At 39.2% G+C, this 25,151-nt stretch overlaps 3 protein-coding genes across 3 annotated transcripts; 1 reads left to right on the forward strand and 2 right to left on the reverse strand.

The window, feature by feature from the left end:
• Positions 1–41: 41 nt before the first annotated feature.
• pip4p2 (phosphatidylinositol-4,5-bisphosphate 4-phosphatase 2) lies at positions 42–14,311 on the reverse strand. The gene is made up of 7 exons (XM_053333819.1): positions 14,150–14,311; positions 7,858–8,006; positions 6,976–7,082; positions 6,635–6,758; positions 5,214–5,266; positions 1,513–1,603; positions 42–210 (listed from the first exon to the last, which is right to left on the reverse strand). The coding sequence occupies exons 1-7, from the start codon at positions 14,253–14,255 to the stop codon at positions 67–69; spliced, it is 774 nt and encodes a 257-aa protein (XP_053189794.1). The 5' UTR covers positions 14,256–14,311; the 3' UTR covers positions 42–66.
• Positions 14,312–17,217: 2,906 nt separating this feature from the next.
• On the forward strand, positions 17,218–22,109 carry si:ch211-57n23.1 (uncharacterized). The gene is made up of 3 exons (XM_053333828.1): positions 17,218–17,420; positions 18,286–18,844; positions 21,621–22,109. Exons 2-3 carry the CDS (start codon positions 18,297–18,299, stop codon positions 21,757–21,759), a joined length of 687 nt encoding a protein of 228 aa, XP_053189803.1. The 5' UTR covers positions 17,218–17,420; positions 18,286–18,296; the 3' UTR covers positions 21,760–22,109.
• Positions 22,110–22,180: 71 nt separating this feature from the next.
• chrac1 (chromatin accessibility complex subunit 1) lies at positions 22,181–24,809 on the reverse strand. Its single transcript, XM_053333835.1, has 3 exons — positions 24,515–24,809; positions 24,224–24,350; positions 22,181–22,515 (listed from the first exon to the last, which is right to left on the reverse strand). Exons 1-3 carry the CDS (start codon positions 24,665–24,667, stop codon positions 22,436–22,438), a joined length of 360 nt encoding a protein of 119 aa, XP_053189810.1. The 5' UTR covers positions 24,668–24,809; the 3' UTR covers positions 22,181–22,435.
• Positions 24,810–25,151: the final 342 nt, after the last annotated feature.

Raw genomic sequence — 25,151 nt, forward strand, 5'->3', positions numbered from 1 at the left:
ACAAGATGAAAAAAGAAACTAAAAGTGGGGTTTATGTTCTTTCAGCCGTGCAGGGCCATGCCCACCCTAGGCAAAGCTATTCTCTGGATAGCTGACTTTGATCGCTCCCCAGTAGCAGGCTCGTATCAGACAGATGAGGCCAAGCAGGTAGGCGAATGCCCAGGACACATAAGTGGCATTGTAACGACTGGCAAAGTCCCGAGTACCAACCTGGAAACACAGAAGAGCGACAATGTGAGAAAAAATATTATCGTTCTCATTTATTTTTTCATACATTTTTATCTTGCAAACACACAAGATGAGTCTAATATATTTCACTGCATTGAAAACATAAAAAACCCCAAAACAAATCAAACAATATTTCATTATTTCATTCAGCTGCAGAAAAATTAGGACAATCTGCAACAAACTCAGTAACTTTTAATTAAAATACTAAGTGATTAAGGTTCTAATATGATTATAGCAGGTTGTGAAAGTCTAATATGTGTCTGATATACTGTGAAAAACTGAACAATATGTGGTTGTTAGGACCAAACACAGTGCTTTTGTTTACTGAGCTGCACATCCTGCCAGTTAGTCCAGTTGGCTTAACGGACCAATGTGCATGTGATGTATTTGTAATATACTGTAACTAACACACACATACGCGCACACACACACACGCGCACACACACACACACACACACACACACACACACACACACACACACACACACACACACACACACACACACACACACACACACACACACACACACACACACACACACACACACACACACACACACACACACACACACAACACCTTCACACAAATGTGAAAATTCCTGTGGCACAAAAATATTTTTGAATTGTATCATGATAGTCTGTTTTACATTGCCTGGCTATGTATGGGTGTATAATATTTGACTTTATAATTAATGTGATATTCATGCTTTTACAGTTGTGTTTTATGACTATATGCTGCTGCTCACGTTTATGAACTAATAATTATCTTTTTTGTTAATGCTATTTCTTATTTTTTTGTTAATTCTACTTTGTCACTCTTGTGCTTGTTATAATCCTGCCTGCTTGACATTCCATGCTAAATTATGTTATTGCTTTTTTTCCCCCTTTAATTAACCAGAATAGTCTCATTAAGACTCTCTTCAGGAACAATTCATTACAAACACGATAAGACAGATGAAGTGCCACAAGTCAAAATGAGAGAGAATTTAATCATGACTTTCTTAGACTATCATGTCAGAAACAACCTGAATGTCATCTTGAACACCTCAATAGCTGCATAAGAATGCATTTCTTTGCTTTATGTGAAGCACTTTGAATTACCTCTATGTTTGAAAGGTGCTATATAAATACAGTCACATTGCTAGATCAATCCAAATCAACAATTTGAGACTTAAAATGTCATGATTTTTTCTTCCTATGAAGCTCTCATTTTGAAAAGTACCCCATAAATAAATCTATACTTAGATATTTATTATCTAAAAACAGAAGAAATGCTGCACTTACTGTTAAACCCACTCCAATGAAAATGCAGATCATTCCTATAGTTATATAAGCACAGCAGCGCCTCCTGGGGAGCGCACTGCCAACAGAAGATCTGCAGATAAAAAGAACCAAGAGAAGAAGAAATGGAAAGAATGTGAGCATGTGAACAGAGACTTTCAGAAGGACAGATATTTTAATACTTTTATGTATTTGTATGACGGTTCACTGATCCGATATGACTGTCTTTGTGACATCTGTTTTCCGAATGGTCTTACTCCACAGCACCCCGACAGCCTTGTGAGCCACAAGTCTCTCATTTTCCCTTTTAAAGTTACACGTGAAAGCACCAGAGGCCAGTCACATGAGCAGCTCCCAACAACTGCAATCCTGTCCAGACTCCATACAAACACACAGACACAGTCGTCTGCCCTTAAGCACCAGACTGGCATCAATTTTTTTGTTTTTTTGCTTCACTATGACTTTACTTTGCTCCCCCTCTCAGATCTCACATGCCTCTCATGTGACAGGACCAAAGTATTCTTCAGGAATCACTGGTATTCGGATGGCTTAGGGGGGCACGGTCACCTGATTTCTTACCTTCTCCCACTGCTTTTTAAAACGATCTGACTGCTTACACTAGCACCACCTGACCATCATTCATGTGACCTGGGACCATATATGGAGCGAACCTCTTCTTTTTTTCTAAATTATGTTTTTGAAGACTCAAGCTACCAGATGTGGACTGGGTTTGTCATGCATTTAAAACTAATAGAAAACATTTGCAAAACAGAAAAACTAAAGGATCAAACTGGAACTAATGTATATCAGTCTGACTGAGAGATGTGGGGGAAACTTTTTAATACTAATAAAAAACAGCCTGACAACAACAAGTTGCTACTATAGCTACGGTATCAGTTTCTGTTAAACATTAAAGTGAAATATCCTGACATAAAGCAATGTTACCTCAGTGCTTTGACTTCTCTTATGGGAGAAAGAAAGCAGTTTTAGGGAATAAGATAGAGGGAAAGAGGAAAATAAGAAAATAAAGAAATAAAAGTGAAACACGGAGAGGTCCCCATAAGAGGATAGGCTCTGTTTATTCATTTCATTTACTTCATTTCTCACTACATGATGATTTACTTTTTAGTAAAATCATCCTCTTCTGACTTTTTCTGGATAGATTATGAAGTACTTTGGTTGTTTTTTTAGAGGGGAGCCTTTTTTGTCGCAGGTTTTCTTTGTAAAGTTTGGGAGAGGGGACCAAGTTATTACGTTATAACATATAACGTAATATGTATGTTCTGTTTCTGATAAATGTTTCAATTCTGCAGCAGAAATTTCAGTATCTTATGAGCCCATGTGGGTTTGAAACAACAGCAAAAACAACCACAGAAAGACAGAGGAATAAAAGCATGGCTAGCTATAGATAGAGACGTAATCAAACTATAAAAAATGCATTCAGAGAGACAGAAAAAGATCGAGACAGACACAGAGGTTAAAAACAAAACAAAAAAAGATGCTGAGATACAGTATGAGACAGCATGTTTTGGCTGCAGCTTGATTTTCTGTTGCAGGCCTGTCTCTGTGTCTCTGCATCATTGCTTCTTTCCTTCCCAGATACTGTCTCTCATTTTCAGACACACACCTTTCTTTGCCCTCACACCACCCTGTGAACCTCCTACCCCATCCTCACTTCATGTATTGAGGCCAGGCTCTAATTCTTGTCACACGTCTAGATTAGCCTCTATTACCTCCCCTCCCTTCCACTCCCCTTCCAAGAGGAAAGTCCAGACCTCTAAAGCTCACCATCTGACTACACTGAATTTATTTGTAAAAGTAAACAATCGAAAAGTCCACCAGTAATAAAAATAAAAGGATGAAAGCTTTTAGGTTTTAGTATTTACATCTATAATGAAGTGTATCATATCAAGCCACACACCTACATGGCTGAGAGTTAAAGCAAAATCTCTAACTGGAAAGTTAATTTAGCGTTTTAACAACACTCCACACTGCTAGATTTAATTTTAATACTGAGCATCATTCTGTCCGCTGTAGCCTTTCTGCTCTGCGTATGTGTAGCTCAACTGCACCCTCAGTCAAACAGACACACAGACATGCAGCCCTTTATACATCCATCACAGAGAGATAGAGAGCAGAGCAGAGCAGAGATGGAGATGTACCCAGAAAAATCCCGACCTTACACCCTGCAAGCTGTTATTAGCTGGGAGAAACACGCCCACTGCCCTAAGGTTTATACCCAGAAACATCCTGAACACAGCAAAATACTAAGGAAATAAAAAACATAGAAGCACGGACAGAGTTTCTGCAGATAAATACACTGCAGGGTATTTATATAGTGGGTCATGAGTGATGATTGAGAGGGATTACTTTTGTATGAGTCTACACATTGTTTTATTTGGCAAGATCCTGCACAGTATACCTTTAAAGCAGGATGAGGTACGTTCACCTCAATTTGAGAAATCTCTTAAATTTCAACTCTTTATGGTGCTCTCCCAACTTCAGTTCCACCTTCCTGCCTAAATTCAGATTTTCTGTAAGTGACTGAAAAACTCCAGCTGCTTGTTTGTTCGCTTTTAGTTACACAGCTTAAACAGCTCATAGCTGTAAGTTTTTAAGCAAAAAGGCCATATGTTTGCTGGCTCCATTGTCTTAAATGTGAGGATTTTATGTTTACATTATAGTAAATTTAATATTCTTACACAAATGATTAATCAGTAAATCAAGAAAATGAATTGTGACTAAGTGGGTGAAACCCATCATTTGTCACCTTTTTCTTTCACCATCAACACCAGCTAACTTATTAATTTGACTATGCTTGTTTGTTTAAACCATTAGTTTACCAGTAATCATATGCAGACGCATACTATCCCTGTTTTGTATTTGGCTACAATTTACATTCAGCAAACTTTTGGTCATAGTAAAACAGGCATATAAGGTTCATCTTTATTGGCTTTAGTTTTGAGTTTCATAAATGATGCATTGTCTTTCTTTGTTACTTACCAAAGCCACCATGTGCTTACCAAACAAAGTGAAGAACTGCCCAACTACTTCCTGTAGTTATACACTGGTGATGTCAGTGGGTTGGACTAAGCAGGGGGGATTTATTTTACTCAGTTAAAAGGCTGATTTCATCTTTCTATCTATTTATTGTTTTGGCTTATAGAAATGTTGGGAATGATGGGTGGTAAACAGTGTTGACTGATACAAGTAGCTGTTGAGTGCCAGTTGTAAGAGGGAGAGAACACTGCTGCAGTAATGGTTCTGCCTAATTGAGTGATGTAGGTTTAGAGGAGGTCAGAGGATGAAGGTGTAGCTGTGTGCACTTGTTCATGCCTTAGTTGAGTATCTTGAGTTAAGCCAGTTCATTTTGAGTGTTTTTCATTTTTGGACACACATTCTTTTTGTTGTTACATCGGACTGAATAAATCAGTTTTCACTCATTCAAATGACAGCCTGCGTCTGCCTGCCTACCACCTTCCTTGTCACTTGAGCTACGCTACATCACATTAATTAATAATGAAAATAACCGTGTAGCCCTAGCATGGTCATTTAAATTGGAGACTGTGCTCATCAAAAGACTGAAAATAAATATATAGACATGAGAGCAGTCAGATAAAATATGAACTGTAGTTGAAAAATCCAGTGACCTGTGTGTTTCATTTTGACCTTTATAGTGTGTTGAACAGAAATGATGGACTCACATTTTTTTGCAGTGGGGACATTTGGCTAGTGTGTTAAACCGAAGCTCCATCCACTGTGAGAGAAAGAAGAACAGAGAAAAGAAATACAGTTACGTCACAGTACGGAGTGTGCACACATGCATTCACAAACATGCTACGGTCATTAAATCTGCGCTTTAAGGACTAAGGACAATCAACACAAGACTTACTGTAAATGATTTCACATGATCAGGTATGATGGTAAAATGATTCCCTTATTAGAGAAAGGATTTAAAAAGGTCAAAAAACTATAAGCACCTAAAATGATTCTTACAATATGTTAGTTACGAGTATGAATAGACACATTTTTTTGTTGAGGGTTCTGATGTTAAAAAAGAAGCACTATGGAATTGTTTAACCCATCGCAGATGAGAAAAGACAAAGGTCCTATTAACACAAGTTAAATATGTGACTTTTGACATGTGGCTTCTGTGAAGGAATGCAAATTGAAATAAAATCAGCAATTAGCCAACAAAGTCCAAACCATCTAGATTTAAGCCAATTTAATACACTTGAAATTCAACTCTTTTTGGCTGCAGCTCTTTTCAAAGCCAGATGTGAATAAAGTCATATTGTAACCAGTGTGAATAAGGCCACAGACTGAACTAGAGCAGGGTTAGGCTGTTGTTAATATGTCCACCAGTGTGACCAGCTTTTCTCAACCTGTTGTTGTACTGGGGGAGAGCCATCACTGGGGAGGCCAGACATTGGCTGGGATGACCTGGCGTCTTCACTGCCCTACAGACGCCGCAATCGACAACGTGCACACATTAAAGAGGACATGATTTTGACATACTAGAGTGGGTCATATAGACACCTGCCAGATGTTTTAATAAACAGAAGTCAATCAAAGTGAACATGTTGCATGTCAGAAATTTTGATCCTCAACACAAGGTGGCAGGATGACATTTAAAAAGAATCTGCAACAAGTTGGTGCAGCTGCAGGTTAGAGAGGTACGTGGCATGTCTTGTAACCAGATGTGACTATAATCCAGTGCGACCTGAGTTTTTGTTTTTAATAAGACAGGCAAGGAAGTGATGACAGCCACTTGCAGACATCATATTCTGACCAAATCTGCAACAGGATGAAGGTTTTCATTTCATGAGATAAAAGATGATTCAACAGGAGAACTCATAACTCTAATGTGTGCTTGAATCTGACATGAATAAAGTGTGAATAGTACACAAAGCTATACCACCTAGAACATCTGTACAACTCTGCTATAACACTTCAGAAAATCCAACATTTACATGAGGGTTACATGAGGAAAAAACATGAAGGAATACACTGCGGTTTGGCCTTCAAGATTACTAACATGCATGTACCAACAACACAGTAACATAACGCTGCATGAACAAGCCTGTGACTGGTTAAGCTGGTTGTCTTGGTGGGTTTTACGTACTAGGAAGGTGTTGCCACAGTGACCGCAAACCACTCTCATCCCCTCAGGCTGGATGGGCAGTGCCGGCTGGGCGGGTTGCTCCTCTGGGATCACCATCACCGGGCTCAGGTTGATGATGCGTCTGCTGTCGGAGGACCAAATGGAAAAGACAAAGTTACGATCGCAGCACATCCAAGACCGAACTATAAAAGTTTCTGTTGACTTAAGTAATATGGAAAGTACTTATAAAAGAAGTCGATATTAATGACTCCACATGTAACAATCGTAAATTCAGCTCTAGACAGGACGTAATCCTGCAGAGAGAAATATCAAGCTGAATACCTCATTTATCTCCCACCTACCAGTTTGGTCGCGGGCATCCTATCCTCCTGGATGTGTCTTTACAGATAAGCAAGCAGTTACAGGGACACCTCACATACTTTTTCCCTGTTGGCGGGTTCTTGATGGGCTGAGAGACAACGGAAAAAAAATCAGCTCACTGGCACCAGCACCTTGTCACAGTATAGTGCAGACACTAACGGGGTGGATAAAGTGCTGTGAAAAATCAATAGCTTTGCCTTTAATCTATAAAATATAAATTAGTTCAACCATTACCTTCAAATACTCATATCACATACTCTGTCACGCTGTATTTGTCAGCCATTCGAGAAGCAATTCTAAAGCCTCTAAAGTTTCCGTCTCACTCTGTGCTGCCTGCTGATTGATTGAAATGGTTGTGCTTTGCAAAGTCTAGAATTAGACCACACAGTCAAATTTTGTACTTGAAGTTGATCAAAGGTTGCAATCAATATTTTTTATTAGTATCATTATTGACAAATCGTTCTATCAAACTAAATTATTCTGCACAGTAAAACAGAACAAGACACTAATGCTACAGCTGAGCGTGACGTCCAGAAAATGCATCTGCAGGTGTGATTATATTGTCACAGAGATAGATCGTAAATTGAGTGTAAAAGTCAATGTGAGGGGAGGGAAGAGGAGGGCAGGTGAAGGGAGAGAAGGTGAAGGGAGGAGAAGAGGAGAGGTGGGAAAAGGAGAAAGAAGCAAAGGAGAGGAGAGGAGAAGGGAGGAGAGGAGAGGAGAGGAGAGGAATGACAAGCAACCCAAACAACTGCAGACTAAATGTCTTCACTGAACTTGGCAGTTGAACTATTACAACTGTCTGTTGACACAAGACATCATTCATAAAGCCGTCACCAGCCTGCACAATAGCCGCCTCTTACCGTAGCTTCGTTGCAGACTGTGCACTTGACCACGTGCTGATGCAGCTTGCCATCCAGGTTGATGAGAGACTGGCATACGCGGCAGTTGATGACAGGCACACCGCCGGCATCGGGGCTGGCGATGGCTGTGTAGGGAGGAGGTAGTTCGGCTTTGAGAGGAGGAGGGCAAAGCAAACAACACACAGCAGGCTGTTAATCGCATGCATCTACGTTCAGAGCATCAAGAACAAAAACATGGAGTTTTACATGCAGTGAAAAAGAAGTCATGTTTGTGTTTTGTAAAGGGACATTATCTTGAATGGGTGGACACTGTGGTTTTAACAGGTGCTTATTATTCTGTACAGTTTACACAGGTCAACAATGTATAAAATGCCTAGAAGGGAAAACAGTTTTAATTTGTGCTAAACATGGTTTTGCAGTAATGTTTAGTGATGTCTGGGTCTGAGCTGTGTATATTTGCAGCAGGTTGTGCTGCAAATCCATGAATGTCAAATTACCTTCATAACTGAGCACACAGCAAAACATCTTTGTTTTATCAATATACCCCAGATAATGTCATATAATATGTTAATATGCATTTTGTGCTGTTGGGGCATTTTTTTTTGCCTTTACAGTATTTCACAGCAGAGAGAGTGACAGGAAACAGGATGAGAGAAGGGAATGACCTGCAGCAAAGAAGCCAGAATCGAACCAGGGATGCTGCCATTAGGTGGCATGCATGGTAACCACTCGGTTACCAAAAGTTAAGACTTTTTTGTTATCAAAAATGACATTCAACGACATATTGTGGAATAAAACTGAGATAGGCATCTCTCTGTCTCTCTCCCAAAAAACTAATCTTAAAATAATAATAATGATGATAATGATAAATATATATCATAGGTCAGAAAAATTATAAATTCACAATTAAAGTGCCAATTGCTGAAGTCTCTGTGTGAGACTCTGATTAACAACATAACAGAAGATTTGTGGGTGTCGTAAAGTTTTAATCATTTGATTTGTGTAAAAATATTTTATAATAAGCTACCCACGATTTACAATACAAAAATAAATGAATGATACATCCCAATACAACCTACAGAGAGGAGCTGCCAGCTAACATGACATGCGATTATTAACTGTTAGTTTCCAGTCACATATTCCCAAAACTGTATGAAATACCCATACTTTATGTTACTTACAACCTGCTAGACGATCACCCTAAGCCTGGAAACATGTGAAATGATCCTGTGTTAAGTTACATTCCATCATAATGTCAGTTCTCATTCTTCATTCACGGTTTCCAGCTTAATTCCTGCACTACTGTATGCAAACTCATGACAGCCTGTGTTCGGCTCTGATTGCTCAACATGTGACTCTCTCTTTGTCAGGGGCCCCGAGTACCACTCTGTATGTTTAAGAAAGAAACAATGAGCCCTTTTAGATACCAAAGTGAAAAATCCACTCACTGTCAAGCTGCATACAACATGTAACAGTGTCTACTTATTATAAATAAAATGTATGTAAATGCACTTAACACTTGTTACGGTGGCCAATTGTTTGTGCTTTATGAAGAAACACCAGTGAAAATCATTTAAATTAGCAGGGATATGCTCATTGCAATTATCACAAGTTATATCTAACCACATTTTTAGACTTCACTGTTGAAAATGTACATATATTAAACTGCATTCATTTGCTGAGTTGTTGCATCAGTTGGATGAGCAGATAAAATAAGATGAGCGTTATAAACACCTGACCAGTTTGGCAGAGAAACAAAGAATAACCAGACCACTGATGATTTTTTATGGTCAATAAACAAGTGTAATCAACCTGATCAGATGTACAGCCTTCACAGGTTAAACAATTATTCTCTTTATGTCTGAAAGAATGGCTGTAACTCCAGTAGCCACTCAAATGAACTCTGCACTGTTTAATCCCACATTAACCTTTTGTAATTAGTCTACATTCCATGTGTTTTTCAGGGTTTTAATACATTTAATCCATAGATTTGCACCAGTCACTCTACTGTAGTACTCACGCATACTTAACATTCTGTGTTATAGAAGATAAAGCCGGCAGCACGCAAACTCTCTCTTCTTTCATTTCTACAATTTCACCAAACCTTCGGTCAGGATTCAATTAAATTAACTGAATAATTTGCTCTAGAAAGAAAATAGCTGATCATCTGGAACATTAGACTTGTAACTGTCCATTATTTCCTTTCATATCTGTCCATTATGTTTACAATTTGTCAATTAAATGCCAAAAATCCCTTCAAAACAGAAAAAAGAAATGCCCCTTACAACATCCTGCAGCCAAACGTGAAGTCTACTTTTTGTTTTGTCTGATGAAAACAAAGATTAAAAAAATATATATATATATGTAATGATGTAAAAATAGAGAAAATTATCAAATGGTGTGTTTCTTATATAAATGAATGAAATGCTTTGGTGATTATCAAAATTGATGAATCAATCAAATATTCCAGTATTAGAGAAAACATAGGAGTACTAGTATTATATATACCAGACAGACTTCATTAAGTACAATGCTTCATTTATTTCCTTTGTATGTTGTTTTATACAACACTGTTTGCTCAATTTTGCAACAGAATCATATGAAATGTGTGTCTGCAGTTATCTTACTAGATACATTCTTCATGGTTGTATTAAAGGATGGGTTCACATTTTTTCAAGTCTGTCTTAAAACAACAATCAGGTATCCATACAAACATTAAATTAGATTTTTCTTGTTGTAATCATTTCTCCTGTTTATATTGACGTCTTTCAATGTAAGTCATGAGGGACAAAATCCAGAGTCCTCATTGTGTAGCTCAACACAAACAAAAAGTCAATAAACAAAAACTAATAAGACTGTAACTTTGAACTTAGGAAAGGATCTTTAAATGGCCAGTATGAACAGGAGGAATGATTACAGCACTAAAAAATCTGTTTCAATCTGCATATGAGAAAGTGACTGTTGTTTTAAGACAGGTTTGTGAAAGTCTGACTGTTGGACAAACACAAAGGACACATCTAATCTGACAAATGACCAGTTTCCTTCTGATCTCAGCTCTGATTGAGATAATGGGGCAAGTCAACAGGTACACGAGTTTGGCTATGAGATTCAGTGATTCTCAACCAGTCAACACCACAGGGACAGATGGGACACCCGGTCTACATTTGGGCAAACCCGGCTGTTCTCAGCAGAAATACAACCAGAGCATGCCAAAGACTGGACCCTCCTGCTGTGTGTAGTTGGTGCCTCTTACAGGAAAAAAAAAACATAATCCTCTGCTAACTTGGGTTAATCGAAAATGTAATGTCAGACAGATGCAGACCTTCTCTTCTTAAACCATAAACTCTTGTATAACAGTACAAAATAAACCTCTGATCCAGCACTCTTCCCTCTACAATCTACCAAAGAGGCCTGTTACTTTTTGCTTTCTCTCCTAGCTGTGTGCACTGGAGAAACTGAATATAGCAGCTATAGGTTTTCACTGGCTGCCCTTGGAGCCAGAGGTAAGATGAGAAGCTCCTACTACTACAACCACCACCAGCACCACAATATACAGTTGCCATCACATCCTGCCTTGCTGGCGGCTCTATCGCTGACTGGATGACCAGCTGATTGTGGGACTTGTGGTTTGTGGGGTGTAGCTGAGTAGCTGGTATCAGCAGCTAGAGGAGGATGTTTTCGTTTTTTTCTTGTTGCACATGTGGCATGAAATAATATTCTCTTTAAAGGGTACATAGCATGCTTTTTGTGATATACTCATTTATATACTGTTATAATTTCTATGTTAAACATGATCAAAGGCCTAAAACCTGAGGTAAACGCAAGTAAAAATTATAATAATAATCATAATAATAACTTTATTTGTATAGCACCTTTCATACAAAAAAATGCAGCTCAAAGTGCTTTACAACAAAATAAATGATATTCATTGTATGCTTAACATGAAAAAGACAAAAAAAGAACATAAAATCATGTTCAAAAAACATGAATGTATTATTACACATTGGCACTATTGTTTTGGCAAACAATCAGAAAATAAATAAGAAGTGTATTTGTTGGGATCTACTTTCAGCTACAATACAGACTACAATGCCCATATTTGCAGTAATGAAGGAACAGTTTTTAATAGTAGGGTTAGGGTTAGGAAAACGATATATCAGACTTTGGATACAAAGACAATACTTTTAGTAGGATTAATTCTTTGTTGGTCTTTTTGTTGGATTTGTTGACAGTAAGAAAAATATAATATATCATCATAGTCATTTATTATCTTTATTAAAGTAACTATTTAGACTAATATTCTTGAATCCTGGCAGACAATCACTCCCAACCGGGAAACACTTGAATAAATTTGATAGAAATGTTTATTTTAACAGCTCTTTCTGTGTCAGTGAAGCACTGTATCCAAAATCAAAAATGAGGAATCCATTTATCCATGTCAAGATTAAAAGAGCCTCAGAAAGGCATTTAGTTGCAGTCAATTTGCTCTGCCATTCAAGCATTAATATATCCAGTAAGTGGCAAAAAAAAATCAAGCCCAGCGCCTATCTAACCATTCAGAGGCAGCCAAGGTCATTGGTCTCCACCCCTTACCACACGCTGCCCACTGATGGAAAATACAGCAAACAATGAATCTCTACATACTGTATTTCTCATTGTCAACCTGCTACTGTGGAATAAAAACTGATGGTGGACAGCTCTCTTCGGGTAAAGGAGTGACAGAGATAGATTTAGAAAATTAATAATTTCACAAATTACAGCTTTTACTCCTAATCACACCTCACATTAGCTCATTACCTCATTACAGCCGATTATTTGTCAAAGCACAGCCATTTCGTTTTAGAAAAATGTCTCAGTTTTGGCCTCTTTGGCTCAAATTAAGCCACCTTAAAACTGGTTGATAGAGGATTGTGGACCAACAAACCCCAAGAAACTGGAATTAGCCATAATCCAGGTAGCAGAGAGGGAGGGAGGGAGAAACTAGGCCATGAAATATACTGAAATACAGTGAGTTCATAAGTTATTACAGTCTGGTGTTAAAGGTTTTATGATTAATCCTGTGGGTAAATGTGAATTTTGTAATCCTGTGGGTAAATGTGAATTTTGTAAGATTAGATTTAGATTACATAGAACTGCAAAATGTTCATTTCCAGCATTCGTTTCCTTGATATTAGCCGTCTGTCCTGAAATGCTCCTAAAAGAGTATTACACGGTCAATGAATCCATTCATTGGTAGCAGAACAACCGGGGAGGCAGAGAAATGCTATTTGTAGAGCCTTTAACAGAAGTTGAAGCTCAATTAATATCAGCTTTTCCACACAAGTTCAATCTGAAAGAGAGATCAAGCTGCTTAAATGAGAGATAAAACAAAAACATACCCTTTTAATAAGAGAAACTGATCTGAATGTTTTTTGTAGAGAAACTGGGTCTTAAGTGAAGCCTCTGGCAAAAAAGGAAGAGCATGCGTATTTGATATTTTTCTGCACAAATTCAGAGTATGATTGAACCTAATTCAGTGTAAAGGCCAGCCCTGACAATGGCTCCGAGTCCTAGACAGGGTGGTTAGAGGATTTATGAGCAGTAATTGCCTGGGTTAGTCAGCTCCCTGCATGCATTATGGCTCTGTAACCTACATTCATCTGTTTACTAAGCAGACTATGGAGACTGTGGCAGTTCTCTGGCCATAAACAGATAACAGATACAGAGAATGACATAACAAATTCAAACTGCCTTTGCCAGATAAATGAGGCCAACTATTTGTTTTTAACAGCCTCACTTTCATGCAAATTGACCATTAAACACGACAGCATGACAGTTAAATCACGCAGTGTTGTTGGTTTGGTCCCATCCATAAAAGGGCACATCTGGGCATTTTGTTGATTTGCAGCTGGGACAAAAGACTGCTAGCCTGCCTTCATCTGCAATGGGTCATCTCTTTCCCCCCATCAATCAACAACTTGCGACATTCATGCAAAAACCTAACGAGGCCTTGCAGTCTTGCTACATCACGACTGATATCACATTTTTGGGAAGACCCAAAACATTAAGGCTCCCCAGCTGCGTCGTGATGTAAGCATTTCTGCAGTAAAAACAGAGGTTGCTGTTATTGTAGGCCCCTCTTGTCTAACCCACTGCTCCAGTTCTCACAGTGGTAGCTCCACCTTTTCCTCAGCTGCAGATTGATTTCCCACCGATGCCCTTGCTATGCCTCGCTGCGGTTTATTTACGCACTTCGATACGCCCGAAAATGATTCAGCATGCAGGCGGAGGGCTCGACGTGTAGCGTGTTTACCTCTGGGACTTGAATCCTGCAGGTAGGGGGGTGCAGTGGGGGTCACATTCTCGGAATTGGGGGTCGACAGGAGCGGGGATCGCTCGTCCATGCCGTCGGAGGCCATGTCGTTTTTACCGTGAGCGGTGAGAGATGACAGGACGGGAAGGCTCCTGGCTGCACCGAGTCTTCACTCAGCACGGAGGAGCAGCCGGCGGCTGGTTGTTGGTGCCGAGTTGCTCCGGTCCAGCAGCGCCGGTGACGGCAGCCTGGAGGAGGGAGGAGCTCCGCGCTGCTGCCCGCCCCCCTCTGACATAGCCCTGGGCATGGGCAGATCCGCACATCGCCTACATGGAGCTGAATACAGCATACATACCACTGTGGCTTCCACTGAAGGAATGTAGTTTTAAAAATGTGTCAACAAGTTTAACCGAATGATTTTACTGCAGCTTGTAAACACATGTTAAATTCTGAGTCCTCACCATATTATTTTCAGATATTTACAATTTTCTACTTTAATCCAAACAAGCAGATCCAATTTAGGCTACTGTTTTTTATTGATGCAGGGTCCCTGAACCAGTAAAGCAACAGTTCTCACTTATTACCACTAGATGTCACTGTACAATCACTGAGGTTAAGACTTGCTCGGTCCATCAACAATGGACTAACGTGATTTGGACCAGTGGTTCTCAAAGTGGGGGGTCCAGACACTCCCAAGGATCCTAAAGTTTAGGAAGTTCCAAGGGGTCCCCAACTAAAACGGGGATAATTTATTTTCACTATAATCACATCAAGTAACACAACGCCAGTATGTATGACTATTTGATCATGGGGTTCGTACACTTCAACTGAAGGTAAAATCCTGAAACAAATGAAGATTAACTCACTCTGTACTTAATTGTACAGTCAATGGCAGAGCATCATTAATTAATACAAACTGTCTGCTGATGTCTGCGGGTTGTAGACTTCAGTCACTTAATATGAAACATGTTTTTATGTCATGACTGAGAGACTAAAATGGCTACTGTTCCTAAATGATTCACTGGATATACAGATGCATAAAGTCAATTCAGAAAATCCAGGAGATATGGATGTCTTGCAAAAAGATGGATTGACAAACACAAACTTGATCAAGGAGACAAGAGTTACATACCACAGTGCAGGTGCTGACGTGGTGAAATGCCACATCAAGTGCAGGAGAGTTGTCTTCATGCCTATTTAAACCTCTCACCCTGTCCAGATAAGGATCCCTGCACAGCAGATACCTTTGGCCCAAGTCACAACATGCTGAACCTTTGCCATACTTAAACCCGTTTCCACTGGCAACAGCTTAGTGGAGAGACTGAGAGATAATATTCACAATATGTATGAACATTCCTTCACTCTGTCTACTGTCATGTCTCAGGAAGTGTGATCTCTCCTATATTACCTCTTTTATCCTATTGAAGGTTTTTTTGTGGATTAAAAAAAAAAAATCATTGGTCCAAGGACAGAAGCATCATGTGTTCTATATATTATCATGAGACAAATGTGTTATTTGTTACTTTGGGCTTCATAAATAAGAATGACTTTTACAGATCCATGAGATTTAGCAGGCCTAAATGCCAAAGTAATTACTTATAATTGACACATTATGATATAGATCAGGAGTTTTCAAAGTCAGAGACTGGGCTTCCCCTCAGACAAAGCCCCACCCCTTTAGTTTACTCGGTTTTTCAACAATTGAGCCAAGATAGCCTGCCATTGCTGTCTGACATACTTCAGAGTACGCCAAATACATAAAAAGTCAGTCTGAAGGCATTTATTATATTCCGACTCTGGGAAAGTGAGAAAAATAGTAAAATTCCCCAAAACTACTGTCTCTGAACTATCTCTTTAATCAAATCACACACATTTAGGGTATTCTACATGATCTCCTATAATCTCCTGTACACTGTTCATCCACATTTTGTATGTGTTGTGAGTGTATGCAGGTTGTCAGTGAACTGCTGCAGGACCTGTTATATTTATGTTTTGCTGTACTGCAGTTGATATAAGTGTTTGAGTGTGATTGTGAATGCATCTCAAATTTGGTACAGTCATTTTTTTTCATTTCAAATGCAAAGTTGAGCACACAGTCACACAACAAAGACACGTGTCACTGTCAAAATACTTAGACTGAACATTTACATGTGACTATTTTTCCTACTGCTCAATTTGCTCATATATTCAAGTCAGAATCATGACTGTGCTTCATCTGAATGAAATTGTCAACCTTAATTTCGTCTACTTCTTGTCTCAAAATGCATTCAGCAGAAAATGTTCCCAAATGGTTTAAAGATCATTAGCAGGACTTGAAAAGAACATCTGGCTGCCACCACCAGCTGTGGACCAAACCTAAAGAATCTGTGTGCATAGAACTGCAGTGACTTGAGACGCCATTTTGCAGGAGTTACCAACTTTATGTTTTACAATTGAACCTCATATTCACATCACATTTGGAGGTTGATGCTGTGGGCCTCATGTCCATCCCTCCACTAAAATTACGACACCCTTGATTGTTTGTGCCAAAATATGTTTCCCATTCCTAAATGCTTATGTCAGCGTGCAAGCCTCCAGTTAGATCAATTCATTCCCTGGCCATTTAAAAGACTCACTAAAGAAATGCAGATGGTGTGAATTAGTCACAAGTTCAGCTCAGGGAGGGTTTTGGCACATTTTAAAACCTATGTGTCTGTTCTTAAAACAGTAATACCACATACTATGAATGTATATTTTTGATGTAAAGAGGCAAAGGTTTAAATGTGTAAGTTCAAAATTGGGCTACATTCAAGCTGGTCTTGTTTAGGACATTGTAAAATGGCTCATAAATTCCACGTGCATTTCAACTCCCCTAGCCTTCCATTCAATCTCCAGAGCCTTGACTTGTAGACTTCAGGGGAGAAAAAAGCTCCATAATACAAAAAGAACAAACACTAAAGAACAATCCTGCATAGAAGCTTAAATCCACAATGAAAGAAATACATTTTAAGTAGACAAAGGTAGCAGAAAAGATTTGTCAACACCTTCTCTCAGCAAAGTAGTTTTCAGCCAGACTACAAGTATACCCCATTTGTTCATTTCCCACATATTCCCTCCATTAACTCCGAGGGAAAGTCCTTGCTCCTGCTCTACTGTTAGTAGGCCAGTAAATAGTGATTCAGATTGCATGTAACAGGCTGCAGTCAACGACTCAGTTTTTCCAAAGACTTCAGGCACCAGAGGAGCGTCGCAGCACTCACACACTGCTCATTCGCCGGGCTTTCTTTGCAAGGTAAGAGATATTACAAACACACGAAAGAAGCAAAAATAGGGTAGCTTTTATGAGGAAAATTATGTTTGTAATAAGTGAAGTTGTTGCAGTGATCAGAAGTTGCAGTGCTCCATTACTTTCCAAAAGTTTTATAGTGGCAAACCACTGTGAAGCCACCAGTAACGAGGACACATGATGCATTTTATGAATAAATCTGTGGTGGCATATCTTGAATATATTGGCTTACATGTCCTTTGTCTTTTGTTGTTCAATTTTTTAAATGTTACACTATTTACTATTACTATACTTTGATTTTAAAGGTAAAATGAACATAAATCGCATTTTGGCTCTCTTCACACTTCCATGCTAGTAAAAAGTCTCACTAAAAATGTATTAAGATTTCCAAATCTCCACAGACACAATTTAACTGGCCTAGAAATGTCAAGTTGTCTTTTTTTTATTTTAAGGGTTGACTAAACAAGGTTTTGTTTTTACCACTAAAATAACTTCCAGCATCAGAGGAGAAAACAGAAGGTTTTAGGGGGTGGGTTTTTGGTGGTGTTTCTAGTGAGAGGAGAGTGTTTTGCTTTGTGTCAGTGGAAAAAATGTTTAGTGGATAAGAATTGTCTGTCATGATGCCAACAAATGGACTTTCCAGTCATTACAAGTCTCTCTCTCTCTCTGTGTGTGTGTGTGTGTGTGTGTGTGTGTGTGTGTGTGTGTGTGTGTGTGTGTGCGTGCGTGTGTGTGTGTGTGTGTGTGTGTGTGTGTGTGTGTGTGTGTGTGTGTGTGTGTGTGTGTGTCTGTGTGTCTGTGTGTGTGTGTGTGTGTGTATTAGCTATTTTCCTGCAAGTCTAATCATACATTTGATAACTTCACATTTCAGCCACTTTGGAGATGCTCCAGGGGGCAGTGAGCAGGGCTTGGCTCTGCCTGTCCTGCTGCCTCCTGTTAGGGGTCTGCTTTCCTGCAGAGGGTGCAGGGCCAGCAGGACCCCCACCTAGTTTTCCCCCTGAAGAAATATCTGGGGAACCAGACCTAGACGACTTTGAGTGGGGCTCTGGATCCTCTTTTCTGCACCTGCTGAACAGCTTCCCTGCTGACAGCCCATTCGTAACAGAGACCCCAGAAAAACCAGTCAACTGCACACAGCGCTTCTGGTTACCCCCGTCCTCTGAGATCTGCTGGGAAAACATAGCTGGGCCTGAGGAGTTTGCCAAGTCCCGCCTGCTTGTTCTACAGAACAGGGCTGCCCTGCAGGCTGTGTCCACCTCCAGCGGGGTGGAAGAGGGAGGGATCTCCTATGACCACCAGGCCAAAGAGGAGGTCCAAGGGATCCACTCAGACCACCAGGGCGTGGTAGAAACGATGCAGACCATGGAGAAGGTGTTTGTCTCACTGGAGGAGAAGAGGAAAGAAGGGAACGAGCAGGACGTATTCACAAGGTGAGAATCGAAATCCATGGATCATTATGTATTGAATTTACAGTACATTGAGGTCACCTACAGTATGAGAACCTTTTATGGCATCTATAGACTTAAAATTCTTTGATAAAACACATTTAAGAGTGATCTGCTGACATTAAATGACTGAAGCTTCCAGAAGAAGAACAGCCTGGACTGGGCCTTTGTTAAAATGGCAGGGGTGTTCTCTTTCCAGTCCAGCTTGTTATCCACAAAGATGCCAAGGCACTTGTAGTAGGGGACCACCTCATTGATAAGTAAAGGAGTCACCAGTATTTTTTTCTTTCTAAAATCAATGACAAGTTATTTTGTCTTACTTAGATTTAAAATTAAGTGGGTTTTCATCACACCACTTGACAAAGCTGTCATTTTCCTTTAAGTAGGATAAGTGGTTGTCTCCAGTGATGCAACCAACAAGTGCAGAGTCATCAGAAAATTTCTGTAGGTGGCAGTCAGAGACCAAACTTGACCTCCAGTCAGAGGTATACAAAGTGAATAAAAAGGGTGAAAACACTATACCCTGTGGTGATCCTGTATTGGTTAAAATTGTTTTAGATACCTCATCACCAATTTTCACAAACTGGTGTCTGGATGTGAGGTATGGTCCATGACCCATGCAATAGTGTTGTTATTTATATCTCTATCCAGCAATTTCTTAATAAAAATATGTGGCTGAATTGTATTAAATGGATCCTGGTATGCAGAACCTGCCTACTAAAACGCCCAAGGACCACTCTTTTTTCTCCACTGGCACAATACATGAGGTTTTCCAAGTCACCGGGATCTTGAACTGAGTGAGAGAGAGAGAGAGAGAGAGAGAGAGAGAGAGAGAGAGAGAGAGAGAAAATAAACCGTAAAACATCACAGAGTTGTTCTGCACATACTTTCAGGGCTCGTGGCGAGACCCCATGGGCCAGGAGCCTTATTTGTTCTGAGCCTCCTCAGCTCTGAGCAGACTTCATCAGATGTAACTGTTATTGGGGGGCTAAGATTACCATCAGACCCCCTTAGAGAGATGGTGGAGCAAGCTACTTCACATTCAGCAGTGAATGTCAAACCTAGCAAAGAAACAGTTTACCTCATCAGCACAAAATACTGAACCATCCTGTAACTTAGCAGAGGTAGGACTAGGGCCATAGCCCGTGATTAATTTCTTGCTGTTCCATAAATATATTGATTGTAAGATAGCAGACTAAACAGTCTTAGTTTGTGATAACTCCTTGTCAATGCATCACACATCAGCACAAACAAGCTGTTTTTTTAAAAGGGACTAAACCAAATTGTACTATGTGCCCCATTTTTGTCTTTTCCACAGGCCATTTTCTTGGCCATTTCCAAATCTGCGAACATAGCTTGAAAAATATCAGAGATCCTGTCACTGAAGTTGAGATATTGGTGTTTTTTTGTGGCACTGAACCTCTGCAGACAGCAATGTTGGAGTGGCACCCATCACTCAGAGGTCAGCCGTAATGTTAGAAGATAAAGTGGTGTGGTTGTAGTTGTAGTAGCTTCAGTGGTGGTGGGTATGGATGGTGGTGTTGCACAGAAATGTGTGACAGATACCTGTGTTTTGTGTCACATAGCAGTTTTGTGGCCTTGCACTCAGAATGTGGGACTGGTCCCCATTGAGGCTACACTGATCGCCTTCCGTCACACAGAACAATACCCCTCACAGTTATTCCCAGAAACAGGCATTAGCCATTGTTCCACCAACTTATCCTTCTCCAACCATTTGAACAAAAACTTGCTTACTTTGTTGTTTAACAACCTTTAAAGGGACCTGTACGCACAATCAACCAGTAGTCAGTCAGTGGGTCAGTCAACAGTAGTCCGTGTCCATGCAATGATTAAATTCAGGCAAACTTGGCATACAACTTGCCTGATGTATGACAGAACTATCTACCCACTACACGCCGTTTCCATTTTCATTCTGACATTGCCTCCACTCAAACCAATTTGCATGGGAAGGACATTTTCAACATGGCCGGGTCAAAGACTTACTTAAATTACAACTAAATAATACACTAAAATATGTTTCTGAAAACATTTGAGGTGAGAAATGGGCAATGCAGTAACAGAATCTTGATTAATATTTAAAGCACTGCCCAGTTTTACTCCTTATTGGGTTCAGCACACAGTTTGATAACGTTAGTCCTCAGTCATCTCGACTCGGTGATTGCGCTCAGTCAAAGGTCTGGACCAGTTACGCATCCAACCTCATTCGACAAATTCACATATTGACAACAAGCTATAAAATTTAATACCTTGGAAAATGGCATTTACCCTTTTTAATACTTTTTAAGGGCTTTTGATAAATTGATTTATCAACCTTCAGTATTTTATAAGACTCCATGGACACCCTGATAAATCATTGGTTTGGCAGTTACATTTCCAGTAAATACTCATCCAGTGCCAGCTGTGCAACTACTCCTCAATTAATGTTAGTGAGGGAATCGGGAAACCTGGATCAGTCTTACTTGTCTGGCCCAAACATAACACTGCTCAGATGCCAAAGACGACAGAGTGGAAACCCTGTCCAGACAACCAGCTGAGTCATCTCAGTGTTTTCCAAAATTTGTCTGTCATGACATCTGGCTGAGACGAGACTCTGGCAGTAAAATGGTTGTACAGCATGAACATGTAACTGTGTCCTGTCTACTGGATGTAAGACACTTCACTGTACGTCATGTCACCAATTTCATGGAAAGCGGAGTGTGTGTATGTGTCTGATATTTTTGGTGGTTTGTCATCCATGCAGCATGAAGAAGCAGCTTGCCAACACAAGGGATGCCATAGATGGCAGAGAGAACACAGCCAACATCCTGGAAACGCAGTTTTCTACTTTAGAGAAGACTCTGCTGAACATTCAGTTTCGACTCCACAAACTCATCCAATAGTAACAATGTGTTACAGATATGCTGCCTCTTCTTTTTTCCCTTATTGGATATGTATTTATGTATTCATGTATTATACAACCATTTAAAAAATGCATGCATGCTATGTAAGAGATCTGCCTCCCATGTAACATGTGTAACCTTGAATCAGCACAGATAAATAAACTTCACTCTATCAGGGAGTTTCGATAGACATGTAGCAGTTAAATTTAGTTTTATATTTCCAGTTTGCAGAGCTGCTCCATGTGGAGATTTCACGGTCACATTTACAAGCACTAGTAAAACCGCACAACACTTGTGAACCCAGGAATAGAATAAATCATCATTTATGCTCAATAAATGCTCTAAAATAAGATGCTCGTGTTGCAGAATAATTACTAGACAGCATGAATTTATTTTAATAACAAATTTAAACAACAAATTTGTAAATACATGAGGAAGATGCCTTGTGAGGTGGTCAGATATTGTATGCACTTTAAATATTCACATGTATTATACTGAGCGTGAATTGATTAGTTCAAACAACAAGTATTCAAGTATTTATGACAATCTACTTACAACTCAATCATGAATCACTTTGCTCTCAATGAACAGCAGGATACAGCACATTTCATAACACCTGTCCAAAGTAGAGCTGCAGAGACATGAAATGCATCCAGTGTCCTTTTGTTTTGTCTTTTTAAAAGTCAGCCTCCTCTTCTTGCATTTGCTCCAAAGACTTGAGGTAATCTCGGGCCAAGATCTTTTTGGGTAGGATATCTGTGAGTCAATAAGAGAAAATCACACAGTTAAAATATTTTTTGTCACATTGTTCTTAGTTTCAGGAGCCCTCAGCCAGAGATAGCAGTGTTTTGATTTCTCAGCAGACTACACAGCTATAACTGCAATCATTTTAAAAAATAATTAAAAACATTATTAATATTGCTGAAGACATTCACTTCGCATTATTGAAAACCACACTAACGCCTGTGTTTGTGTGCATTTTTTTCTTATCCCATATTTAATTCTTGAACATTTAACTAACCTTTCTAATTCTACTCTGGCACACAAATGTTGTTAAACACACAGAGCAGAAAAGTAGTAGAAGTAAAACACCAGAAACTACATTTAACGTTCCTTCCTCCACAGTAAAAGGAAAGTAAAGAGGACACAAGTTTTTTAAGACACAAATATGTACCAAAATTAATGATGTGATACAGCTGAAACATTGTCATTCTCCAGTTTTATACATTAAAATTATACTTTTTTTTACTAATAAGCCTATCGAACCTGCAGGCTGATTGACATGAATAAGCATAGAGCTGCAACGACTGGTCAATCAGTCAAACATAAGAAAAAACAACTATTTTGATCACTAATTAATCATTTTGAGCCAGCTTCTTACATGTTTTGGTTTCTTTAGTCCTCTATGACAGTAAAGTGAATATCTTTGGTTAACTGTTGGTAAGGACAGAATAAGGCATTTCAATGTTGCAACTTGGGCTCTGGGAACCAGTGATTACATTTTCACCATTTTATAGACCAAAAACAAATCAATTAATGGAGAAAAGAATTTGCATATTAATAATGGTGATAATCACACACCACCCCCTGCCTTTTTCTTTTCTTTTTTTTTACATCATTGCTTCATTTAGTACAGAAAATACCTGTATGTTCATCAAATGACCAAAAATAATCTCTAATTTTGTTTATTTGTTTCATTATTCATTAATAAAGGTAACATGTTCATAACCACTCAGGCTTAATTGTTTATACAGACTACTCAAGAAAATGATTGACGGATTAATTGATAATGAAAAATGACTCTTAGTTGCAGCCCTAAATACTGTAGGTGAAGTGTCAGGTTGAGAAGGTTGACATAGCCTTTTTTTTAGAGTTTTTGGTACACCTGACCTAACTAAAAATACTGCTGTCAAATACATCAGCACCACAATGAATCCTAAATTCATGGTAGCAGGATTTCAAACTGCAGCTTACAAAATTATCATATCATTAGGACTTATTGCAGGGACTGTTAGACTAGGGCTGCAACTTACGATTGTTTTAATGTGACTATCTTTTCTCAATTAATCGTTGGGTCTATAAAATGTCAGAAAATTGTAAAATGGTTTCCAAAAGTTCACAATACAACCTCAAATGTCTAGTTTTGTTCCAACCAACAGTCCACAACCCAAAACATTATTACTTTATGGTTATAAAGGACAAAAGAAGCCTGAAAATATTCAGATTTGAGAAGCTGGAATCAAATCCATCGATTTGGACTTATCATTACAGCCCTATATCAGACTGCATTAGTTTTAGCTAAATCCATCCTAGTATAAACCATCAAATGATTACTCACTATAACCAAGAACAATAATTTCCATGAGTCTTGCAAGGTTCAGGATAATTTTGGACCATTAATGACCAGCTGTACATGTTTCAGCTGATGTCTGAGGGGGTCTGTCCGGCTTCAGCGAGGTCTTACCTGTAAGAAAGTGGAAAGTGTCGTTCTCCTCTGCGGTGTTAGCCAGGTCACTGTATGACAGACTGTTGGTTTCCTTTCCGGAGCCGCTGTTGAATGAGGACAGAGCCAGATGCTGCACAAACAGCTCCTTCAAAGACGACAACAACAACAACAACAAGTCAGCTGAAGAACAGGTTTGCAGTAAGCAGCTACCTCAGAAATAAACTAAAAAGAGCCGCCAAACTAGCACGGCGCTAATCCCTGTTAGCAACAGATGAATGAGTTGATAAATTTGCATCAATGTGAGCTCACTGTGGCCTTGGTCGTAAGGAAAATCGCGTCCTGGTTGATGCTGGAGACGTCAGGGGAACTCTTCATGATCAGTCTCACTCTGGAAATCGGGAGCGAGATGGTTTTTTTGTTAGTTTGATCATCTTTTTCGGGATTATTTTGAGACATCTTCATGAGGAGACACACGGCGCCAGACAGCCGGAACTTCAAGTATTGTTTTGAACTGTGACGCTTTTCTTCTTTCCTAATCTCCAGTTTAAGAAAAAAGGTTGTTTCATCGCCACCTGCTGGAGCGGAGGCCCATGTACATTAACATTATGAACCCTATTCTGTCCACACCAGTATTGTCAGAGAAAAACTCATTTGCATTCTTATAGTTTATCCTTTATTAACAGTTTGATCACAAATTAATCACTACTTTGTTTTATATTCATTTAATTTGATGTACCTTCATATAGCCTATGCTTGGTCACTGTAAATGTAGGCCAGCATTAATGTGTATTGTGGTCGTTATCATATGCCTTGAAAGAAACAGTGGTTCTAATTGATTTATATATTACATGCATGTGTGTGAATACTGTGGCCTTTATTTATTTGAAGAGGGTTCAGAGACTTGTGATGTGTCATTATTAAGTATAAAGATTTCTATAGGTTAAAC

This window comes from Scomber japonicus, chromosome 15 (assembly GCF_027409825.1).
Source record: "Scomber japonicus isolate fScoJap1 chromosome 15, fScoJap1.pri, whole genome shotgun sequence".
NCBI lineage: Eukaryota > Metazoa > Chordata > Actinopteri > Scombriformes > Scombridae > Scomber > Scomber japonicus.

What these genes read in the sequence shown, in the direction of transcription:
- pip4p2 (XM_053333819.1), bottom strand. Translation starts at nt 14,255, where the DNA reads ATGGCCTCCGACGGCATGGACGAGCGATCCCCGCTCCTGTCGACCCCC. An exon ending in ACTGTGGCAACACCTTCCTA is followed by an intron (nt 5,267 to 6,634) that starts GTACGTAAAACC and finishes TTTCTCTCACAG; the next exon opens with TGGATGGAGCTTCGGTTTAA. An exon ending in TGTCCCCACTGCAAAAAAAT is followed by an intron (nt 1,604 to 5,213) that starts GTGAGTCCATCA and finishes TTTTATCTGCAG; the next exon opens with ATCTTCTGTTGGCAGTGCGC.
- si:ch211-57n23.1 (XM_053333828.1), top strand. Translation starts at nt 18,297, where the DNA reads ATGCTCCAGGGGGCAGTGAGCAGGGCTTGGCTCTGCCTGTCCTGCTGC. An exon ending in GAGCAGGACGTATTCACAAG is followed by an intron (nt 18,845 to 21,620) that starts GTGAGAATCGAA and finishes TCATCCATGCAG; the next exon opens with CATGAAGAAGCAGCTTGCCA.
- chrac1 (XM_053333835.1), bottom strand. Translation starts at nt 24,667, where the DNA reads ATGAAGATGTCTCAAAATAATCCCGAAAAAGATGATCAAACTAACAAA. An exon ending in TCCTTACGACCAAGGCCACA is followed by an intron (nt 24,351 to 24,514) that starts GTGAGCTCACAT and finishes TCGTCTTTGAAG; the next exon opens with GAGCTGTTTGTGCAGCATCT. An exon ending in CACTTTCCACTTTCTTACAG is followed by an intron (nt 22,516 to 24,223) that starts GTAAGACCTCGC and finishes ATTGACTCACAG; the next exon opens with ATATCCTACCCAAAAAGATC.